Below are 24,368 nucleotides of genomic sequence, written 5' to 3' on the forward strand. Positions count from 1 at the left end.
GTAACTCCCCTTTTTAAACAGTGTTCCCAGCTGCAGCTAATGAAGGGAATCAGGGCCCTTTCGTTCCCCGTAAGCCACACAACTCACGTTGCTCCCTTCTCCGTTCCTCCCTGCGTGCCCTAGGATGAAGAGGGGGTGGGCCTGGGTCTTCCTCTGAATTCCCTCTGCCTTGCTCTACTTCTCCCTTGCTCTGCCCAGCCAGACTTTGCCCTTCTCTAGTTTCTTACACAGCCAACGGAACCACACTCCCACTCCCTGTCAGCTGCTCGGCCTTGGAATTCCTACAGGGGCATGACAGAACCTATGACACATGTCAAAGGTGGCATTCCACAGCACTTTGGGTGACATGCCAGTTTTCACCAATACCCCAAAACAACAACTCTTGAAGGCATGCCCATTGTGTTCAATTTTCAGAGGCTGCATGAGAATGGAGTGGGTTATTGCACAGCCTCTGGAAGTCAAGCTCTTATGTGGCCTCCAGACTCTTCGAAAATCACACAAGAATGGGGTGCGCTTTTGCACAGTTTTCAGAGGCTGCAGACGCCACATTAGAGCATTCTCCAAAGTCACTTCAAAAACAAAGGCCTCCCACAGGACGGAGCTGCCTCAGGTAGGCCATGGGGGCCTGTCAGCAGATAGAGAACGCTGCCTGAAGGCAAGTGTCGTGCGGCACATCCTAGAGAATCACACACACAATTGGACTGTATTTTTAAAAATTAGTTTGTAAAGAATTATCTTTTGTTCAGGGTGTGTCTGTGTGTGACGTGCCAACAAAGTCAGGTTAGGCATTTTCAGTATATTTGACAAGCAAGTTCACCATCACTGGTATAGATGGCAAAAATGAAGACGTTTTGGGTGAAGTCCAGGCTATGATAAACGTGGTGATATAAGAATACAGGTAGTCCTCGACGTACGACCACAATTCAAACCAAAATTTCTGTTGCTAAGCGAGACATTTGTGGTGAGTTTTGTCCCATTTTACGACCTTTCTTGCCACATTTGTTGAATGAATCACTGCAGCTGTTAATTTAGTAACCTGATTGTTAAGTGTTCTCCGTTGACCTTGCTTGTCAGAAGGTCACAGAAGGGAATCACATGACCCTGGGAACCTGCAACCGTCACAAATATGAATCAGTTGCCAAGCATCCCAATTTTGATCATGTGACCATGGGGATGCTGCAACGGCCTTAAGTGTGAAAAATGGTCATAAGTCACTTCTTTCAGTGCCGTTGTAACTTTAAGAGTGGTCACTAAATGAACGGTTGTAAGCTGAGGACTACCCCCACAACTATTGCAGCCTTTCCTCATAGAAAAGCTGCTCTGGTCCATTTATAGTCTTAGCTGCCATCCACTGAGCCTTCTCTATTTCCATTACAAGTGACCCATGATTTATGATAGGCCACTCAGCGATTGGTTGAGATCATGACTAACCTCCCGGGAAGTACAAGTAGTCTTCGATTTACAACAGTTCAGTTAGTGACCATTGCCACTGAAAAAAGGGACTTATGACCATTTTTCTCTCACACTTACAACCTTTGTAGCATCCCCATGGTCACGTATCAAAATTCAGGTGCTTGGCAACTGATTCCTACTTATGACAGTTCCAGCATCCTGGGGTCACTTGATCCCCTTTTGCGACCTTCTGACAAGCAAAATCAGATTCACTTAACAACCACGGTACCAACTTAACAACTGCAGTGATTCACTTAACAACTGCGGCCAGAAAGGTCATAAACTGGGGAAAGACTCACTTAACAATGTCTCATTTAACAACAGAAATGTTGGGCTCACAAATTGTGGTCGTAAGTCAAGGACTGCCTGTACTTATGACCTGGTTCTGAAATTCTGACAGCCAGTCCTTTCCCCAGTCATATGATCACATTTTTTGAAAGCGCCTTTGCAGAGAACCAGCATCTACTTCCAGGCTTTGGCAAAACTGGCCCACAGCATACGGCCGCATAAAAAGTCATACAATCGAGTGGGTTACACGGTTAACCCATTTTGCGACCCTCTCGACTTACAACTCTGATGGGCAGGCTCCAGTACTGTCGTAAGTCAAGGATTCCATGTATATCTATTCTGAGGTGCGGCAATCAAAACAGCACATAATTTTCCAGATGTGGCTTCCCCACTGGTTAATGAATGACACTATGATATTGGCATCTCTTTTACTGTTTATTACCCCTGTTGTTGGCCTTTTTTCTTTTTCCTGAGGATACACACAGTTTGGATACCTTTATTGAACTGTCTTACCATTACTCCACGACCTTTGTCCTCATCCAATCATCGCTAACTCTGATCCCATTAGATCCCACCAGCGATCTTCACTCAGCAGGCTATTCCTTATCCGACTGGACAGCTCCCAGCATTTCACCAGAACAAGCTTGCTCTGCTTTTCTACACGTCTTGTCTGTTCAGTTTTCTGAAAGTTTTGCTTTATGGTTTTAATGTATTGCATCTGGCAGATATTTTGGCTCGTTCTGGGATGGTTGCTGAGACTGCCCTGACACATTAAGATGAGAGGTTGACTTAAAAGAGTTACTTTTCCCACCAAGATTGCACGACGCTTATTTTACATTTGATTTCTAATTCCCAATTAACTTCACGCAGGTCAAATAGGGGACAGCCAAGGGGCTGTATGTGGCCCAAAGGCTGTATAATGCCCAGGTCTACTGCAAAGCATTTCTCATATTCGGTTTCTTTAGAATATAGAAGGGAGATTGCCGATTTAATTCCTTTCTACTGATGTCAAAAGGCCCTTCTCAATCAGAGAACATTTAAGAAATCCTTGGAGGTTCTGGGTCAGAGGCAGGCTGAACAACCCTCATGTGATAGTAAAGTAAGTCACAGGCACTCTCTAGCAGCATTAATGAGTCACCTAATCCCATCAACATCCACTGCAGAAATCCTTTTACTGGCATAACAACCTTTGCTTCACAAGATTCTAACCAGATCTTCCAAGCCCAAATCTGATCGGCCAGGTGAGAGGAAACCCAACCATTTCCAAAGAAAACTGACCCTGTGGGGTCTTCAGAAAGACTTGAGAAACCTGGGTTTTCTGGGGAAAAAACACAAAAAAAACCAGGTGCTGGGGCTGACTGGAAATACTGATGAAACAGCTGAAACAATAATTGCAGTCACTTTTTTTCAAACAAATGTTGCTCCTTTGAATTAGATGATTTTTGACTGAATGACCAAAATTTCAGACTAGTTCATCCATTGGTACTGTAAGCAAGGTGGCCGTTAAGTCTGTCATGCCCAATTTTACCTTTCTTTTTAAACCATGGTTGTTAAGCAAATCACTGCAGTTGTTAAGTGAATTGTGCAATTGTTAAACAAATGTGGCTTCCTCCATTGAATTTGCTTGTCAGGAGCAGGTTGGGAAAGTCATAAATAGTGATCACGTGATTCCAGGATGCTGCAATTGTCATAAATATGTGTTTGGTTGCCAAGCACCTAAATTTTGACTATGACTATGGGGATACTGAGATGGGTGTAAGTATGAGAACTTATAAGTTAGCTTTTTGGAAATTAGAGTGCTGCTGTAACTTTGCTTCACAAGATTCTAACCAGATCTTCCAAGCCCAAATCCCAAACAATCGCTAAATGAATGGTCATAAGTCGAGGACTACCTATATATTGCTTTTTGTTGATTAGTTGTGTAAGAGCCAGAGTGGTGCAATGGTTAGAATGAAGTATTGCAGGTTGACTCTGCTCACTGCCAGGAGTTCGATCCTGACCAGCTCAAGGTTAACTCAGCTTTCCATCCTTCTGAGATCGGTAAAATGAGGACCCAGATTGTTGGGGGCAATAGGCTGACTCTGTAAACCGCTCAGAGAGGACTGTAAAGTGGTATGTAAGTCTAAGAGCTCTTGCTATACCATCCAGAGTCACAACTATCTGAGTTGGGCAGTCACAGAAATGCAATCCATAAATCAAACTAGAGGAAAGAATGAGTAGGATCACCCATCATGTTATGCCACAGGCCCCCAACCTTTTGGGCACCAGGGACCGGTTTTGTAGAGGGTGCTTTTTCCAGGGACCATGTGTGTATATGTGTGTGTGTGTGTGTGTGTATGGTTTCATGTACCGCCTGGATCCCACATGTGCGCAGATGGGGTTCGTTCGCTTGCGCAGCCTGGTTCCTGAAGGGCCATAGACCACTACAGGTCCACAGCCGGGGATTGGGGATCCCTGTTATGCTTTGTTTATCGAATAAGCTCCAATTGGACAGTCTCACACGATACATTAAGTGAAAACCAAATGAACTCGTATTATAGTTTAGGATAGTAGTGCATGGACACTACGCTGCTGGTAAGCAGGAAGCAAAGTCTCGATCAGTGGTTCCCAACCTTTTTTTTGCCCTGCACCCCTAAAGAAATTTCACTCGAACCTCGCACCCCCTGAAATTTATATTTTGCTCAGTTAAGTTAATCCATTGCAAAAGAAAATAAAAATGCCAACATATAGCCAATATCCTATTATTTACCTGGACTTTTCTCGCACCCCCTGGAATATCGTCTCGCACCCCAGGTTGGGAACCCCTGGTCTAGATCAAAGGAGTCCAGCCTTGGCAATTTTTAGTTTGTGGTCTTCAATTTCCAGAATTCCCCAGCCAGCAGCATACAAGTCTTAGAAGTTACCAAGGCTGGACACCCCAGGGTCTAGACAAACACCTGAATAGTGAACTGAAGCATACGGTTAAACCTTGGAGGTGCAGAGAGCAAATGAGTAAGTATTCCAGTTCACACATCCACTAAGCTCCCTGTGCCTGAGCAATCAATATTGCGCTTCCCAGGACAAAGCAAAGAAATAGCTGCTCAACATTTTGCCATCTGTGCTTTTGCTGTCTGCCTACTAGGCAGCCTCTTTGTTGGTGGGCCTTAATTACACTCCCTACAGCTGGCACCCAGGTCAGTAAGTGGCAGTGAACATTCAAAACAAAATGGGTGGCATTCAAAGACATCAAAGCGGAGCGCCACCTCCTCACCACAGGTGACAAACTACCATCCCCAAGCCTCCATCCCACAACTACCATAAAACCCTGCTTTTGGGTTTGGGGGATATCTGTGTGTAGGAGAAATGGTTGCTTGGTTGTTTACCTCACCTGCAGAGTTCTTTAAATAGTTTTTTTTCCCCCTTTTGTATCACAAACTGCTCTCTTTCATCGTAGAAAAACTCGAGAGAGCTTGGAAAATTGTAATATCACCAGGTTGGGTTGCTTAACGGATTGAAGACACCCAGATTGAAACAAGCAGCCCTGAAGAACAGATACAGGCAGTCCCTGACATACGACCACAATTGAGCCCAAAATTTCTGTGGCTAAGCAAGACATTTAAGTGAATTTTGCCCCATTTTATGACCTTTCTTGCCAGAGTTGTTAAGTGAATCACTGCAGTGGGTAAGTTAGTAACCCGGTTGTTAAGTGAACCTGGCTTCCCCGTTGACTTTGCTTGTCACAAAAGCTTGCAAAAGCTGATCATGTGACCCCAGGACACTGCAACCGTCATAGATATGAACCAGTTGCCAAGCATCTGCATTTTGATCACATGACTACAGGAATGCTGCAACGGTCGTTAAGTGTGGAAAATGGTTATATGTCACTTTTTCAGTGCCTCTGTAACTTTGAACGGTCACTAAATGAACAGTTGTAAGTTGAGGACTACCTGGACTGATTCCCCCCCGCTCCCAGAGCAGAGCAAGCGTGAGACTAGCCCAAGGTCACTCAACTAGCCTCATGCCTAAGGCAAGACTAAAACTCCCAGGCTCCTGGTTTCTAGCCTGATGCCTGAACCGCTACACCAAACCGGCTCTCTGTAGCCTCACATTACACGGGATTTATTTAGCTCGCCTTGCAAACTTGGCCTAGGTCAAATCCAAACAAATCACATTATTATCCGGCATAATGTAACATACAAGCTTGCTGCCCACCACCACCACAAGCCTTGATTTTTCCCTGGGATGCAAATACAGTGTCAGTTTGCATTATTCCTAATGCCTTCAAATCTTTCCTTAAAAGCTCATCATTTTTGTGCTAAACCCCGCATGGCTGCAGTGGGAGGGAAGCCCCAATATTGTGTGCATTTTAAGTGAGTAAACCCCTTTAGGGTTCTTTGGGAGATAAGATGGCAACCTGGCCTTCTGTTGCCTTGTGCCACAGGGTTCATGCCTGGCATTAAACCCATAATGTGTTGGTTTTGTTTTGGCTTACCATAATGGGGAGATCCAACCACTGTGGTTTGGAAATCAAAGTTTATGGTTTTATATTATGTATGAATCAGGCTTCTGCGGCTTAATTCTCTCTGAATCACCGCTCACTTCAGACTGCATGCCAAGCTGCGACTTATATGAACTGGGATTTAGAAGTCAAAATATGTTTCGGAGCTTCCCTCCGGCTTTCACAGCTGCACCTCTCATCCAGCACTCTTTGCTCGAAGCCAGAGCAAAAAAGCAAACAAAGGTTTACCGATTCTGACATTGCATCGAAGCAGAACGAACTTAAATCGTGACCTGCAAGCTCACTTTAAATCACAGTATTATACAAGCTGTGCTTTGTGCTCACTTCAGTTCAAACCTTTACGGTTTCTCAGTTCAAATTCCATTCCAAACTATAGTTTGCCTCTGTGATTTGATGTAGTACGGGTAGCCTTTGACTTACAATTCATTCAGTGGTCATTCAAAGTTACAACGGCACTGAAAAAAGTGATTTATGATCATTTTTTACACTTACAATTGTTGCAGCATCCCCATGGTCACATGATCATAATTCACATGCTGACTCATATTTATGACGGATGCAGTATCCTGGGGTCGTGAGCACCTTTTGTGATCTTGTGACAAGCAAAGACAATGGGGAAAGCCAGATTCCCTTAACAACAGTGTTATTAACTTAACTGCAGTGATTCACTTAGCATTGATGGCAAGAAAGATCGTAAAATAGGGCAAAACTCACTTAACATCTTTCTCACTTAATAACATAAACTTTGGGTTCCATTGTGGTTATAAGTTGTGGACGTCTTGTATTTGACTTGGGCTATGAACTTATGAACACACTGGAGCCCAAAATATATGTTGTTAAGTGAGACATTTGTTCAGTGAGTTTGGGACACAGCAACGGTGATAAATAAGAACCAGTGGCCAAGCATCTGAATTTTGATCCTGTGAAAAACAGCCATAAGTCACTTTTTTCAGTGCCGTTGTAACTTTGAACGGTCACTAAATGAATTGTTGTAGGTTGAAGACTACCTGTATACAGTCTCACAAATTTGACAAGCTTGGCAGCAACAATGAAACCCTGGCCACTTTTTCTATAAAGCCCCCTTCCCAACTATTCCTCTAACACTTCCTCCTTCTTATCCCATATTCCCCCTCCTTCATCTCAGCACACTTTACTCAGGATTAGGAGGGTTCTACATGCATCTCACCCCCCCCGCCCAACCTGCTTCTCACCTGAGCCATGCTGCAGCCAAAGCAAAGTGTGCTGTTCAAAATGGCTATATGCAGCTTTCTCTTTCTCTCTCCACAACACACAAACCCAATGTTGCTTCCAGAAGGAAGAGAACAAAATCAGCCATTCTATAACAGTCTTTCTCACAAAAAATGCTGAAGCAGCCCGGTCACCAGATTAACAGAATCCATAGCTACGAAGCTTATGCTTGTAGCTTTTTATATAACTATATGGTAGGGTGTTTTTTTAAAATTAAATGTGTACATTGGCAATCCAAATTATGCATAGAAAGAAAGCCAAACATAACCACCAACTGCCCTCCCTTCCAATGAAACAGGAATCAGCAAATATGCATGGAGGCCAATAAACTGTTTCCATCTCTCGTTTCCCATAAATATTCTTTATTTTTATAACATTCTGACACTGTGAGGTTGAGGGAGAAAACAAAAACTCTGCAAGGTATGAGAGGCTACTTTAGTTTTCAGAAAAGTGGGCAAGATTGGAGAATGTGGACCATCATCCAAATTTTACCAGGTATTGCCAACGCACTGCTGGGAATAGCTTGGCAATCATAAGGACTAGAATCTTAATGTTTTAAGCAAACCAAGATTTTCAAGAAATTAAATTAGCCCTCAGCTGAACTGTAGCCTTAATGGCCACTTATACAATCAGATGTTTACAAGAGTCAGGATCCTGTGGGTAACTGGAATATCAGGAAAGATTTGGTGATCAGTCCAAGTAGGTGCAAAACAAACTCTATGTTGAAAACTAGACAAATCACGCTCTCAGTTTCCTTCTAAGGAAGCTTTACAGTGAATCCTGGACTTAGGACTACAGTTGAGCCCAACATTTCTGTTGCTAAGTGACATAGTTATTAAGTGAATTTTGCCCCATTTGATGATCTTTCTTGCCACAGTTGTTAAGTGAATCACGAGAGATGTTAGGTTAGTATAGTGGTTGTTAAATGAATCTGGCTTCCCTACTTGTCAAGACGTTGCCAAAAGGTGATCACCTGGTCTCAGGACACTGCAACCATCATAAATACAGTATGAACGAGTTACCAAGCACCCAAATTTTGATCACATGACCATGGGAATACTGCAATGGTCACAAGTGTGAAAAATGGTCACCAGTCACTTTTTTCAGTGATGTAACTTCAAGCTGTCACTAAATGAACTGTTGTAAGTCAAGGACTACTGGCATTTCTCACAAGTTAATAGCTTGCAAAACATTTTACTCTCTAAAGCAGGGGTGTCCAACCTTGGCAACTTTAAGACTTGTGGACTTCAACTCCCAGAATTCCTCAGCCAGCAAAGCTGGCTGAGGAATTCTGGGAGTTGACGTCCACAAGTCTTAAAGTTGCCACGGTTGGACACCCCTGCTCTAAAGCCTGAGATTTGGGGGGTGGGAGGGGGGCTAGAAATGGAATGGGCCAGTAAAAGAGACACTGATTTATTGTTTTTCTCCTTTGCCGGACCACTGCATTTCTAATAGGACTCTTTCTGCAACCAGGATAGGCTAGTAAAGGAGACACCTTGTACCAAGATAAGGGAGGATTTTTATCACATGGCACTTTAAACCCCTTGTACAATCCAGCCACAATAATACAGTTCAGCCAAGCTCTCATTCCTTTGCATACTGATGAGATTTTTAAAATCTCTTCTAGTAATGCACCTGCCACAAACGATTTAAGAGACATCATTCCCACAGCCTGTCCAGTACCCCCCACCACCCCGTGACCAAGCCAACAGCAACCCACATTGGCCACTGCATGGGCTGGGGAGGGGTAAAACTGCTTGTGTGAAAAGCAAGCCTGTTCATTATGTCTTGTACCTTACTTGGAATCCACATCAAGAGCAATCACTGACTCTTTAAACTTCACTCCCAGCTGTATTAAATATACATGAGACAAATATGCAATGTGCAACAAGCTTTCCAGAACCCAGTAAAAGACACCCGAGACAACTTAACACCATGCAGCAATTATGTCGAGACTGTTGGTAAATGTGCTTTAAAACCTACTTGATTGTTATTTACACACACAGACACACAGACACACACACAAACCCATAATGCCCGATTTACAATAATGACATTACAGTTGTTAATATACCAACATCAGAGTTCATACTTCAGATTAAACCTGAAGTTTAGTTAAGGTATTAGTCTACATCCTAAAGACTTCGTTTCAAGATTGAAGTATGGTTAAGGGTGTGTTTCTTAACCTTGACAACTTTAGGATGTATGGACTTCAACTCCCAGAATTCCCCAGCCAGCAATGCTGTTTCAGCAATGAGAAACACTGGGTTAAAAGTATTAGTTAATATTTTTATTAGTTAGTCTTGACAATGGAGCTTACTGGAAGACTGGTGCAATCATTCTCTCAGCCTACCTCACACTGGTCCGTGGCTGTGGGGAAAGACAAGAGGAGGAATATGTATGCCACCTTGAGATCCAAAATTGAGGCATAAATTTAACAAGCTTAAGTTATTTACAAAAGTAATAAAGGCGGGGTTTGAAAAATGTAAAATGAACAACTAAGTAAACCAGAACAAAACAAACTACATTATGGCTTAGTATAATGTAGTGAACCCTAATCTATGACTAAGGATATCAAGCATAACCTACAGGCGCAGACAGACCATTACAAATTCTACCAACACAAGCAAAATATTCACAGTCATGCCACATTCCCATCATCCAAAATTCAAGGTTGCCTTTAAGACTGTGAATTCAAATTTTGTCATGAATCTTTAAGGCGAGAGTAATGAGGACATTCCTGAATGCGGACAGGAGTCTGGCAACATATGCACAAATTAACCCATCTAGGATAAATTGCAACCCTTGGTACCTTATCATCAGGAACACACTGTGAATCCCAGCTTCACCCACACGCATGCATTGGAGGGGAGGAGGGGGAAACAACCTTGATTTATCCAGGCTCTTTATCACATGCTGGGGGCACAGCAAATGACTCATGTTTTTTTTTTTAAAGGGTAGATTTTAAATCTTTACACAGAGTTTTTAATTGTGAGAGGGGGAGGTGCAATTTCCTGTACCATCAACAGTATTCTGAAATAAATGCATTGCTGTAATAGAAAAAAATGATTAAAAATTACTTTCCCTTCCAACAAAAGACTTCCTTTTTTAAAAAAGGAAGTTTAAAAAGTCACCGACTGGTTGAACTGAATGTGAAATCAACTGGAAAGCAAAAGATGGTGCACATCTTAAATTCTCGCCAGATTAGTTTTAACTAACTTGTATGCTGAAATATCTGAAGTATCTGAATTTTAGTATGGCGGCATGACAACATCCCCTGGGGTAGAGGAAAGAAAGAACAAGCTGTGTTCTCAATTTTAAAAAGAAAAGTCTAAAAAGATAAACATCCTTGGGAGAAACATCCTTGGGAGGATATGGTGAAAGATCCTATTTAAACAAAGGATTTTTCTGGAGGGGGGATGAAAAATACAGTTGATTAATACGTGAGGGTCAGAGTGATGATGGGGGCTGGATTATATCCAGATTATGTCCATACTATGTCATATTCCTTTCATGCTTCTAAGAGTCTCCTATCCACCTTCCCAAAAACAATATTGGTTGCAGCTGACCAATTTTCTCGCTTCTGCCTCCATCCTGATGACAAAACTGTCCTCTTTTCAACTCAGAAAACTGCATAATAAGCCCCTTTCCACACAATCTCTAGTTCCCACTAGACTTTCATCACTCCTGCCTTCTCATTCATCCCTCTTCCTCTAAAATTACTTTCAGCCTCTCCTTAAAATCCCCGATTTCTGCCAATCTTAAATATTTCCCACCCAGCTTTTCTCCTGCAAATCTGCCTGTTACATCCTATTGTAAATGTCCTTGTCCTCAACTTTTCATTCTTATACATCAGCAGCATTAACTCAAGTTACCCTCGGGGTCACCATTCTGATTTTTTTTCCCATTCCACACCCAATTATCTCATCCAATGAACTTATGTACTGTAAATCTGCATTATCCTTTTATGCTCTTCTCTGGTCACTCTACAATGTACTGCTTCCATAAACTATACAGGTAGTCCTCGACTTACTACAAAGTTACAATGGCACTGAAAAAAGTGACTTATGACCATTTTTCACACTTACAACCTTTGCAGCATCCCTATGGTCACGTAATCAAAATTCTGCCACTTGGCAACTGACTCATATTTATGACAGTTGCAATGTCCTGGGGTTGACTTACGACCACAACTGAGCCCAAAATTTCTATTGTTAAGTGAAACATTTGTTAACGGAGTTTTGCCCCATTTTAGCACCTTTCTTGCTCAGTTATTAAGTGAATCACCACAGTTGATAATTTAGGAACCCAGTTGTTAACTGAATCTGACTTCCCCATTGTCTTTGCTGGTCCAAAGGTTGCAAAAGGGAATCACATAACCTTGGGACACAGCAACAGTCATAAATATGAACCAGTGGTCAAGCATCTGAATTTCAAATACATGATTATAGGGATGCTACAAAGGTCATAACTGTGAAAAATGGTCATAAGTCAGATTTTTCAGTGAAAAATGGTCATAAGTCAGATTTTTCAGTGCCGTTGCAACTTAAATGGTCACTAAATGAATTGTTGTAAGTCGAGGGCTACCTGTCCTAACAGCTGACCAGTAACCTGCATTAATAAATGGCATTTTATTAAATAATCTTTAGGATAATGCCTCCCCAATATTCCTGTATATACTGTATATATTCATCCCAACATCAAGGAAAAGAGGGCTACATTTAAACCTTCACTTCTAATTCAAGTCAAGGACAAGGGTAGTCCTCAACTTACACCATAATTGAGCCCAACATTTATGTAGCCAGAAATGAGACATTTGTTAAGTGATTTTGTGGCCCATTTTGCGACTTTTCTTGCTACAGTTGTTAAGTGAATCGTCACAGTTGTTCATTTAGTAACCTGGCTGTTAAGTGAATCTGGCTTCCCCAGACGAACTTCGCTCGTCAGAAGGTCTGAAAAGGTGTTCACAAAATCTGGGGAGAACACCGTACCTGTCACAAATATGAACCAATGGTCAAGCATCCAACTCCTGCTGACGCGATCACGAGGATGCTGCCATGGTCACTTTTTCCAGTGACGTAACTGCAAATGGTCACTGAATGAACTGTTGTAAGTCGAGGACTCCTTATCAGTTATCAATAACCCAGTTTCCCCACCCCCACAACCACCATCCATAAGCCCAAACTGTGCCGTCACCCATAAGCCCAAATTGTGCCATCAGCGCCTCTGCTGACAAACAGCCCGAGATCCCCGACCCTCTTTCCCCCAACCCAACCCAACCTCGACCGAGCCACGGTCTCCTCCTCCAGTGAACGGGAGCGAACAAACCAGGATTAGCCTCAACAGCCCCGCGATGATGCCTCAACCCCTTCCAGACGCGGTTTTGCCCTCAAGGATCAGGATTAAAACCGGGCAAAATCATGGGAGGAAATGATCGGCCTCCCTCCCTCCCCACCTTCAGCCCCAAGCCGCCCCCCCAGGGCTCCTGAAGGGCTTTCGGTATCCTCGGATGGCACTTCCACCCCGAAGGGGGTGGGGGGAAAGCAAGCCCGGACCGGGAGGGCGATCAGGTGGGGCCGGGCAGCCAAGCACATCGCGGGTGGGAAAGGACGGTTCCCGGACGATAATGGAGGAGGAGGAGGAGTCCCCCCCCCCCCTGCTGGCGCGAGGAGGAGACCCCGTGGGCTCCCTCCTCAGGACCGGGGCGCCTGACTCCGCTCACCTCCTCCTGCAGCCGAGTCCGGCGGCGCACCCCAACCGCCCGCTTCGGGGGTGACGGCTCCGGCTCCCGCCTCGGCTCCTCCAGTGGAGCCCGTCTCGTCGGACGCCTCCAGGTCCATAGCTGGCGGAGACCCGCGCCCACCTCGCCTCAGCCCGCGACCCGCCGCCGCTTCAGCTAAGCAAAAGAAGAGAGAGGGAGGGGGGCGGGGAAGAGAGAGAGAGAGGGAGAGACCGGGCGGGAGACGACTCGGCAGCAACGCGCAGGCGCCAGCTCGGCGGCCGGACCGCGAGGTCGGAGGGCTAGAGCGCCCCGCCAAGGGAGCGGAAGAGGAGGCTATTACTTGTTCGGCCATCCCCTCCAACGATAGGTTCCGGCCTAGTTTTGGAAACGTTTAGGAAGCTTAGGCTGGGAAGGGAACGCTCTGGGAAGCTAGCGCTTGTCTATTGAGCACGTGGTGCACAGTTGTTTAGGGCCAGAAGGATAGTTTGGAGTCGAGGAACGTCCAGGGAGGGGGGGAGGGGGGAGGAAAGGGGAGGGGGAGAGAGGTTGCATTTTTCTCCCCCCAGTTTGAGGTTGCGAGCATGTTGTGGGGTGCAGTTGTTTAATCATGATTGGTGGAGCAAGCCACCGTTGACTGGTTTTGCTAACAGCTACAAATCATGGTCTATTGTGCAACACGTGTGAAGTTAAACCAATCAGCTGCGGGTTCAGCGGGATGTTCAAACGAGGATTGTATTAAGATTTCATTTTGTGTCCTCACGTTGTTTCAACTTTCCCTATTTACTTGGGCTATTTTTTGAGGATAAAGCTAGAGTCTGCCAATTCAAGCAAATATTTATTTTTTAATAATTTTTAAAAATATGTTTAAAAAATAATGGTTAACTGGAAAAGTTGGGGAACTGTGTTAATGTATGGTGACAAAAAAATCGGGAGGATTCTGATGATAAATATACTGCCCAGAGTCATTGTGAATTGGGCAGTTTGCAGTGTATATTAAATATAAGAGTCTTCCTATTTTTTTGCCACAATAGACTAACAGGGCACTCCCTCTACAACTCAGAACACTCAATTCTTTCTTTGCAAACCAAGAACTCTGCCCAATATTTATTGATTTTTATGGATCATTTAAAATTGTACAGCTGCTTGCTTATGGACCATTCTAGCAGCTGATAATGTATTTGTGGTGGGAAAAATAATTTTTCCTCCCTATCTTTTGGAAGTGACCAGACTCAAATCCAGCCCCTGATTTTGCTAATCCTATCAAGACCCAAATTGACCCAGATAAAGCCTCCCCCCCCACATAATCCCATCTAAACCAAAGAACAGAAGTCTCCTCACCAGCTCATTGCAAAAGCCAGTCTGGTGGTTAAAGCACTGGGCTAGAAACCAGGAGAGTGAATTCTAGATGACCTTGAGCCAGTCACAACCTCTCAACCCTTGGAAGCACGCAATGGCAAACCACTTTTAAAATGTTGCCAAGAAAACTGCAGGGACTTCGGTAGATAGACCCTAGGAATCACAAAGGCTTACCAGCTCAAGTAGAATCCCAGGGCAGTCCTAGGAAGAAAATTACAACATATTAACAAGCTGAGAATCCCCAACAGTCTATCCTTAATCAGGGACATCTCTCTTTCTCTCTCTCTCTCTCTCTCTCTCACACACACACACACACACACACAAAGACACACCCTCCCTCTCAACATTCCATCTCTTCCCCACAGAACTGACCAAGCAAATCAGATCCTTAAGATTGCCTCAACTCTTATGTAAAAAAACAACAACCTTGGTTTCCCATTGTTTGGCCATAAGGAACATCCCTAAGGGATCATTGTAATAAAGGGGGTTCCCCTTTTTTCTGTTGTACACTGAACTTCTGAATATTTCACAAAAGATTGAAAATTCACCCTTTGGAACATCTTATCACGTAAAGTAAGATTTGCAACCACCTTCCTATCTTTCTGCAAGAGCCTGGCACTGCTGGTTGGCCTGGGGTCCCAATGCAGAATATGGCTGGTGGACTGATGGCAGACTCCACCTCCCATCCCCTTGTTCTCCATCCATCCAGGGATGGGATTCAAATTTTTTAACAACGGGTTCTGTGGGCGTGGCTTAGTTGGTGGCCGTGGTTTGTGGTCATGTTACTGGGTGGCCGTGGCTTGATGGTCATGTAATTGGCTGGGTTTGGCCAACTCAATATCACTCACATCGAGGCACGCATCTCCTCGCCTGGCCTCTCATGACTGTAGGGATGCTGCAACAGTCGTAAGTGTGAAAAAGGGTCATAAGTCACTTTTTTCAGTGCCATTGTAACTTTGAATGGTCACTCCACACAAGCAAAGTACCAGCAAAGGAGGGGGGGAAAACTCCAGAGAAGTTCCTGAGACAGGAAGTCTAGTCCTGCCAAGAATGTAAATAAGGGTTAATGGAGAGGCAGTTTCTGTAAGCAACACCAGAATGTTTCCTTCCTGCCTTCCTTACAGGATTAGGCCAGTAATTTATTCTAACAACCGGTTCTCCAACTGCTTAGAATGTTAACAACTGGTTCTAGCAAATAGGTGCGAAGTGGTAGAATCCCGCCCCTGCATCCATACATCTTTTTTGTTATCATATCGGTGTATTCTCATTGTGTCATTGTACATTGTTTATCTTATTCTATTATTTTACTTCTGTTTACATTCCTTTTATTTTCTTCCTTTTTATTGCTGTAAACCACCTAGAGTAGCCCTATGGTGAGATAGACGGCAAATTTCAATCAATCAATCAATCAGAATAGAGCTGGAGGGCACCTTGGAGGTCTTCTAGTCCAACCCCTTGCTCAAGCAGAAGACCCTATACAATTTGAGACAAGTGGCTGCCCAGTCTCTTCTTAAAAACCTCCAGTAATGAAGCATCCAGAACTTCTGTTTAATAAACTTTATTTAACAAATAAAATAAATACATAATAAAATGAAATGCTACATTAAAACCATTTAAAAATATTGTTGTGCCATGCAAAGAAAAGAACTCTTAGCCATACATACAAATATGTTTACTGCAGAATAATTCTAGAGAATTGCTTCTTGAAAAAAAAACAACTTTGGGAGAACTTGCTTTACGTTTAATTTCATTAACATTAAAGGCAATTCTCTACTAGCAGTTTGAAAATATGCAAATGCAAGTAGATTAATAAATACCATTTTGATGGGAAGGTAACAGCGTTCTGTGAGCCTTTGGCATATAGCCAGGTTGGCCACATGACCATGGAAAATGTCTTTGGATAACACTGGCTCCCTGGGTGGACACAACTGACAGGGAAATCTTCACCTTTTTCATGATCAATATTGAGATATGAATAAAAGTATTACAGAACTTCCAAAGTATCTTAAATTCCTCCTTTTAGTCCGATTAAAAGCTACACATTTCATAACCACTCCTGGAAAGATTTTAGCATGCCAGCTGTTTATGTATTTAAAGCTACTGCAGCAAAATAGTCCCGGTTTTACAGAAATATTAAGCTTTCCTCTGTACACCTTGGAAAGAGTGACACCTTCTGGTGGATATCATTCTCTGGATCTTTTTATTATTATTAATTTGTATAGCTTTATTAGAGTTTTTAAACTACAAAAATAAAAGCTACCAGAAATGAAGAGAAAAAAAGGAAAAAGAAAGGGAAAAGTCAAAGCAAAAAAAAAGAAAGAAAGGAAAAAGAAATACAAAGAAGTAACTTCCAACTTTCTTTTACAACAGTTCCATGTATCTGCCATTCTTAAATGGAAGAAGAAAGGGTAGGGGATGATACAAGAAATTCTTTTTTATGTAACCTGAATATCCTAATTCTTGTACTGAATATGACCTTTTACACGATTTAAATCATTGAATGGCGCCCCAGATGCCTGGAAACTTGGAGAGATGGCAAAAGAGGAGAAGGGGCCATATAAATTCCAATTCCAAAAGAAACTTTCTTGGAATCTCTTCTTAGCTACGTTCTCAGAGACGAGGGGAAAATAACATGTTTGCTTCTGCATATTGGTGAAATCTACATCCGACTAAGGGGAGGCGTTCTAACTCCCTTTATCTGAGCTGCGTGCCCGGAAGGATATCAGACCCTGCTTTGAATGTTATTTGCTTTCTTTCAGTTTTCAAAAGTTCATTCTTATCGTCTGAATGGAGGACAGTATGGTCCTTACAGATATATAAGTACAGGTAGTCCTCAACTTACAACAGTTTCTTTAGTGACTGTTCAAAGTTACAATGGCACTGAAAAAAGTGATTTATGACCATTTTTCACACTTATGACAGTTGCAGCATCCTATGGTCACGTGATCAAAATTCAGATAGCAATAGCACTTAGACTTATATATCACTTCATAGTGCTTTACAGCTCTCACCAAGCGGTTTACAGAGTCAGCATATTGCCACCAATAATCGGGGTCCTCATTTTACTGACTTTGTAAGGATGGAAGGCTGACTCAACCTTGAGCCGGTGAGAATTGAACTGCTGGCATCCATCAGTCAGCAGAAGTAGCCTGCAGTACCGTATTGTAACCACTGCACCAGCACCAACGGCTCTTAGATGCTTGGCAGCTGATTCAAATTTATGACGGTTGAAATGTCCCAGGGACATGCGGTCATCTTTTGCAACTTTCTGACAAGCAAAGGCAACAGGGAAGCCAGATTTACTTAATGACTGTGTAACTAACATAACTAACTTAACAAACGCAGGGATTCACTCAACAGCGGGGACAAGAGAGGTTGAAAAATGGGGCAAAGCTCCCATAACAACCGTCTCACTTAGCAACAGAAATTTTGGGCTCAATTATGGTCCTAAGTCAAGGACTACTTGTATAAATTCAAACTGACCTCTCACTCGAAGATGCCTTTCATTTTTTTTTCTATTCTCTACTGTTTTTTTTTTCTAATCATCAAATCCATGTATCATTATTGTATTTTTTTTAATGTTTTACAAATAAAGTCCAAAAGGGCTTTCCCTGTGTTCTCTAAATCAAAGCTGTGGATTTCATCATTGAATTTCATCAGTGAAATTTCCTCGGTGGCGCAGTGGTTAGAGTGCAAGCTACTCCTACTGCAATTTGGCAGTTCGAATCCCACCAGGCTCATGGTTGACTCAGCCTTCCATCCTTCCGAGGTGGGTAAAATGAGGACCCAGATTGTTGGGGGGCAATAGGCTGACTCTGTAAACACTTAGGGAGGGCTGTAAAGCACTGTGAATCGGTTTATAGGTCTAAGTGCTATTGCTATTGCTATCTCAGCCAGCCCCATCAATTTCAACATCCATTCCTTCACTGTAAGTAACGTTGACGCTTTCCATCGTTACGCATATAGCATTTAGGCCGGGTGTCCAACCTTGGCAACTTTAAGACTTGTGGACTTCAACTCCCAGAATTCCTCAGCCAGCTTTGCTGGCTGAGGAATTCTGGGAGTGAAGTCCACAAGTCTTAAAGTTGCCAGGTTGACACCCTGAAACTATTAATATAACTTTGCATTGGCAACAGGAAGGGCATCTGGCCAGTAAACATTCAGTTCCATTCAGTTGCCTAGACTCCACCCCACAAGGGATGATGGGGTCATTATAGGCTTCTATGCTGCCCCGTAGTGCTTTACATCACTCTCTGGACAGTTTAGAGTGTAAGCATTGTTTGCATACTACCCCCAACAATCTGGCTCCTCATTTGACCTATCTCAGAAGGCTGGAATCAACCCGTCACGATCAAACTCCAGACTGCGGGCAGAATTTGCTTGCAGTACTGCAGTTTAAGCACTGCAGGCTCTGGTAACATATTACAGTCTTGCTGTTGTTATAACACATAAAAACAAAGCTACATGCATTTTTTTCCCCAATTGTTTGTCCACCAGGCCCAAAAGGAACATTTCTGGTTTCAGTTTCATATTCTTTACGTTTTTTTGGGATGGTGTGTAATTGAATCCAAACCTGCTTGACGTTTTTACACGTGCAGTTTTTAAATTTACAGATCATTCCTCCTGCGTTTTGTTTTGTCACTGTCATCTTCATTTGTTTTATTTATTTATTGGGCACTCATGTCTCAAATCCAGTAAGACTCTGAGCAGCTTGCATTCGATTTTTGCAATAGTTCAACAGTATCACCAAATTTAATAGAAACAGCAGTAGGAAAAATTACCACAAGTAATAAGTTACCAAACAACACAAGGTAGTGCTTTTCTAATTTCAAGAAACATTGCACAACTGTTTGCAATGGCTGTGTTTGCATAACGACATTCATGATTTAGTGAATTACGTCACTGTTATGGTTTCTACACAGCACTGACTGGGCATACTGACTTATACAAAAACAGTGTTAGATGTCAACCCTGAACCTGGCTGAGGCCATCTTGGAGGCTTCAGGGTTGCCACTCAACAGAAGGAGTGGGGAAATAGTTAGATGGGATTTTGTAGCCAAAACAATAAAACTCTCCTGTGGGAACCAAGGACATCCTCACAGGTGGCTGGCCAGAGGAGGAGTGAAGTAACCAAGCAACCGGCCGGCACCTGGATTGGATAGCGTGACCAGTGACTTGGGAAAGGGGAAACATTTACTTTTAATTAGGTGAAAGCCACAGGAACTTCCAGAGTCGGCATTCACCAGTCATGCCAATATGGTGTATCCAGGGGTGGCTTTCAAAAATTTTAGCAAAGGGTCCTCTGCCCAGTTGCTGGGTGGGCGGGGCCATGGTGGGTATGGCCTACTCAGCCTCCTACTCAGCCTCCTGCACCAGGAGGGCGAAAATGGCCGCCCCGGGCTCCAGAGGCTTTCTGGAAGCTGGAAACGGGCCCATTTCCGGCCTTCCCAAACTTCCATGAGGCCTGTTTTTCTCCCTGAGACTCCAAAGGCGCCCTGCACTTACCTTCATCCAATACGAGCTGCGTGGGGACTCCTGGGAGGGAGGGAGGGGGGTCAACCAGGAGTGGGATTTGGGTGGGTTCTCCGAACTGCACAGAATCTTAGCTAGGGGCTCTCCTGAACCCCTGCAAACCCCCAGCACCCATCCCTGGATGTATCCAATAAAGCTGTTCTTTGAGGAATTTGCCTGCCTTGGAGTTCTACTCTCTATGGGTGCATTACCTGGAACCCTGACATTATACTCTCTCACACAACAATTGTTGAAATTTCTCTCTTTCATTGTCCCTGAATTAAAGATAGTCCTCAGCTTATGAGCCCAGAATTACGGTCATATGTTGTGATGGTAAATGGAGACATCATGTAATCAGACCCAATGTTTTGACATTTTTTGGTGGCAGTTTTAAGTGGATGCAGTGGTTGTTAAATACAGGTAGTCCTCGACTTATGACTACAATTGAGCCCAAAATTTCTGTTGTTAAGTGAGAGATTTGTTAACGTGAGTTTTGCCCCATTTTACGACCATTCTTGCCACAGTTGTTCAATGAATCCCTGCAGTTGATAAGTTAATAACCCGGTCGTTAAGTGAATCTGCCTTCCCCATTGACTTTGCTTATCGGAAGGTTGCAAAAAGTGATCACACAACCCTGGGACACAGCAACGGTCATAAATAAGTTTCCAAGCATCTGAATTTTGATCATGGGGATTCTTCAAACATCGTAATTATGAAACATGGTCATAGCTCACTTTTTTCAGTGCCATTGTAACTTTGAACGGTCACTAAGTGAATTGTTGTAAGTCGAGGAGTACCTGTAGATCTGTTTTATCTGTGAGCATTCTTTGCTGGGAATCAGCGTTTGGGACTGGAACTTCCATCACCAAGCAATGTGGTCATTGAGTGAGTTGCATGCAATTTTATGACCGTGGTCATTAAGTGAATCTAGCTCCCCTCGTTGACTTGATCAGAAGCCCCCTAGGAAGGTCACAAATGGTGATTAGGTGGCACTGGTCAACCCTCATAAATGCATGTCGATTGCCAAGCGCCTGAATTTTGAATGCATAACTGTGGAGATGCTATGCCAATTGCAAATGCAAGGTCAAGTCGTAAGTCATTTTTTCCAGCACTGTCGTAACTTCAAACCATTGTTAAATGAATGGTCATCGTAAGTTGAGAACTGACTCTTAAAGAATACAACTCCTTCAATACTGAGACATCCCTTTAAGAACTGGGAGATTCATATCTTCCTTTTGCCTTGTCTTCTTTGGGTTAAACAGACCCAACTCTTTTCATCCTTTTTTCAAAACCCCACATCATCCTCGCAGCTTTTCTCTGTACTCTTTCCAGCTTCTCAGAATCCTTCTTATATTGTGTATAGTTGATGTTTATTTATTAAATTTATGCACTGCCCAACTCACTGTTGTCACATTGGAATTATAGTTTAGAACAGGGTGTCCAACCTGGCTGGTGTCCAAGCAAAGCTGGCTGAGGAATTCTGGAGTTGAAGTCCACAAGTCTTAAAGTTGCCATTGGACACCCCTGGTTTAGAACCTTTCCAGTTGACAGCCCGGAACTGGGGTGGGAGGGGGGAAAGAGGCAATTTTGTGGGAGGGGCAGGTGAATGTGTGTGTGTATGTGTGCGTGCATTCACTACTCACAGATAACAGATAATCAGAGTTGGAAGGGACCCTTGATCAGTTTCCATCCATTATTCCTTGTCTGGCCTTTGGGTGCTTTAGAAAATGTTTTTAAGTGTTCATTTTTCCTTTCTTTTTCTTTCTTTCTCCTTTCTTTTTCCTTTTCCTTTTCCTTTTCCTTTTCTCTTTTTTTGCTTTTCTATTCGTGTATGTGTTGTTGATTTGTTTTTAATTGTAAAATTAATAAAATTTGTTTAAAAAAAGAAAAGAAAATAGTTTGACCCTTTCCTCTCTGTGGCAGCCCCTCAAATATTGGAGCACTGCTATCCAGTCTCCCCTGGTCCTTCTCTTCACTAGACTAGCCAGGCCCAGTTCCTGTAACTGTTCTTCATACGTTTTAGTCTCCAGTCCCCTAATCATCCTGGTTGCTCTTCTCTGTACTTGTTCTAGAGTCTCAACATTTTTTTTATAGTGTGGTGACCAAAACTGGATGCAGGTGTGATCTTACTAAGGCTTTATAGAATGGTATTAGTACCTCCCTTGATCTTGATTGTATCCCTCTGTTAATACAATTTAGGATTGCATTAGCTTTTTTGGCTGCTGCTGCACACTGCTGGCCCATATTTAACTGGTTGTCCACTAAGACTCCAAAATCCCTGTCACTGCTATTGAGTTCACATTAGTGGGACCATGAGGGCTTGCATGAGGGGTGCCACAAGTATGTGCAATGCTTGCACCAATGGTGCCACAAACGCCTGTGACGCTCATGCAAGTGGGGCCATGAGCCCCCTCAATGCTTGGGTGAGTGGGGCTGTGCATACAGTTACACGCACACACAACAGCTGACTACTCACGCAGCCTGGTTGTGAATAGACCGTAACCTGGTAGTGAGCTGCAGCCCACAGATTGGGGACCCCTGACTTAGAGGATTCTGGAGGCCAGATAGTACTTAAAGCCAATTCTGGTCTACAGATTTGCATTTCTGCTATAAACCCAAACCTACAGACCAGTATTCTCAACTCTGGATCCTGGGATTCAGAGTTCATAGTGGTTCAAGGATTTCCTGGTGGGAGTACTATGATAAAAACACTTATTATTTTTTTTAAAAAAGTCCAAAATTTCACAAGATCTGCCAAACTCAAGAAACTTTCTGACTTCATTTAAAAGCTCACAACTTTCTAAGCTAGAATAATGAAGTGACATGCTATTTAAGCTATAAGAGCCGTGGTGGCCCAGTGGTTAGAATGCAGTATTGCAAGCTAACTGTGTTGGTTGTCAGCAGTTCAATTCTCACCACTCAAGGTTGACTCAGCTTTCCATCCTTCCGAGGTTGGTAAAATAAAGACCCAGATTGTTGGGGGCAATAAGCTGACTTGGTAAACCCACTAATGTCCCATCAGATGCCTTCAGAGGCAGTCCCACTGCCATCAAGGCTAAAAGCTCTTGGTGGATCTGAAATAAATATCAGATTTTGGGGGAAAGGTATTCATTGAAATCTCATGTGTTTAGTTACTAAACAAAAACTTGAATTTTCTCCGAAGTTAGCTTTGCCACATATATTTGGTGGCCAGAAAAATAAATTGCAAATTAAAGAACTCATTGGATTGTTACTTCTAGAGGCCAAATTGATCATTGCCAAACAACAGAAACGTCTAGCTATTATGGGATAGATGGGATAAGATTTGGTCTATAGTCCCGGTGCTGCAATGGTTAGACTGTAGTATTGCAAGCAAACTTTGCCCACAGCCTGGAGTTCGATGCTGATGGGGCTCAAGGTTGACTCAACTTTCCACCTTTCCAAGGTCAATAAAATGAGGAGTCAGGTTGTTGAGGGCAATATGCTGACATTGTATAACTCCCAGAGCGTGCTATGGGGCAATCTATAAACCTAAATAGTATTGCCATTGCTATAGCTTTGCTTGAAAAAGATAAAATCCATTCTATGACAAACCAAGCCAAAATAAATTGTGGCATTTTATAATCTGTGTAAGAGATAAGCATGCTCAAAATAGCATGTATCTAAAATTATGGGCACATTAAAAATTACCAATAGTGTGCTAATGTTTATAAATTCCTAATAAGGTTCTTCTAACCTCAAATATGGAAGCTGGACTCATATGCTACAGTTTGTCTCACCCTGGCCTGTTTATTAAACCAGAATTAACTGAGGTCAAACATTTCAACTAAAACCATGGTCTATAAACTGCAAAGTGCATGTTTTTGCTTAGCACAATGCACAAATTAGATCAGGGCTCTCCACCTTTGGCAACTTTTAAGACTGGTGGACTTCAACTCCCAGAATTCCTCAGCCAGCCATGGAATTCTGGGAGTTGAAGTCCACCAGTCTTAAAAGTTGCCAAGGCTATAGAGTGCCGAATTAGGCCATTGTGTCAGGTGACCACATTTTAATTATTTGGAATTATTTAATTCCAAACAATTATTTAATTACATATAGAAGTTAACACTTTAAATCATTTATTGTTAGCACTTAAGTTAACACTTTATTGTGGCCAAGTATTTAGGTTTATTTTCTTTACCCAAGTACTTTACCTAGAACAGAAACCTAGAACACACTGCTTGCTGGTGGTGCCAAAATGCCAGCAACTTTTTCTGGGTAATTTTATTTCTCTATTTTCTTAGCAGCCTTGAGTTGCCTTTCCTTCTCCCTGAA

The 24,368-nt window shown here is 42.9% G+C and overlaps 1 protein-coding gene across 13 annotated transcripts in view; it reads right to left on the bottom strand.

Moving 5' to 3' along the window:
* Nucleotides 1-13,555, bottom strand: part of PIP5K1C (phosphatidylinositol-4-phosphate 5-kinase type 1 gamma) — a 66,413-nt gene extending 52,858 nt beyond the window's left edge. For 3 of the 13 annotated variants that reach the window (XM_087952695.1, XM_087952698.1, XM_087952690.1), the window contains exon 1: nt 13,209-13,549. In XM_087952695.1, coding sequence (XP_087808821.1) covers nt 13,209-13,326 — 118 coding nt within the window. In that variant the 5' untranslated portion in view covers nt 13,327-13,549. Of the gene's footprint in view, nt 1-12,477; nt 12,524-13,208 lie in introns of those variants that run through there. The other 10 variants (XM_087952687.1, XM_087952688.1, XM_087952694.1 and 7 more) reach the window with 9 other exon arrangements.
* Nucleotides 13,556-24,368: the final 10,813 nt, after the last annotated feature.

The sequence above is a fragment of the Notechis scutatus genome, chromosome 1 (assembly GCF_049901735.1).
Source record: "Notechis scutatus isolate UNSWTSFEM ecotype Mainland chromosome 1, rNotScu1.2, whole genome shotgun sequence".
Taxonomy (NCBI): domain Eukaryota; kingdom Metazoa; phylum Chordata; class Lepidosauria; order Squamata; family Elapidae; genus Notechis; species Notechis scutatus.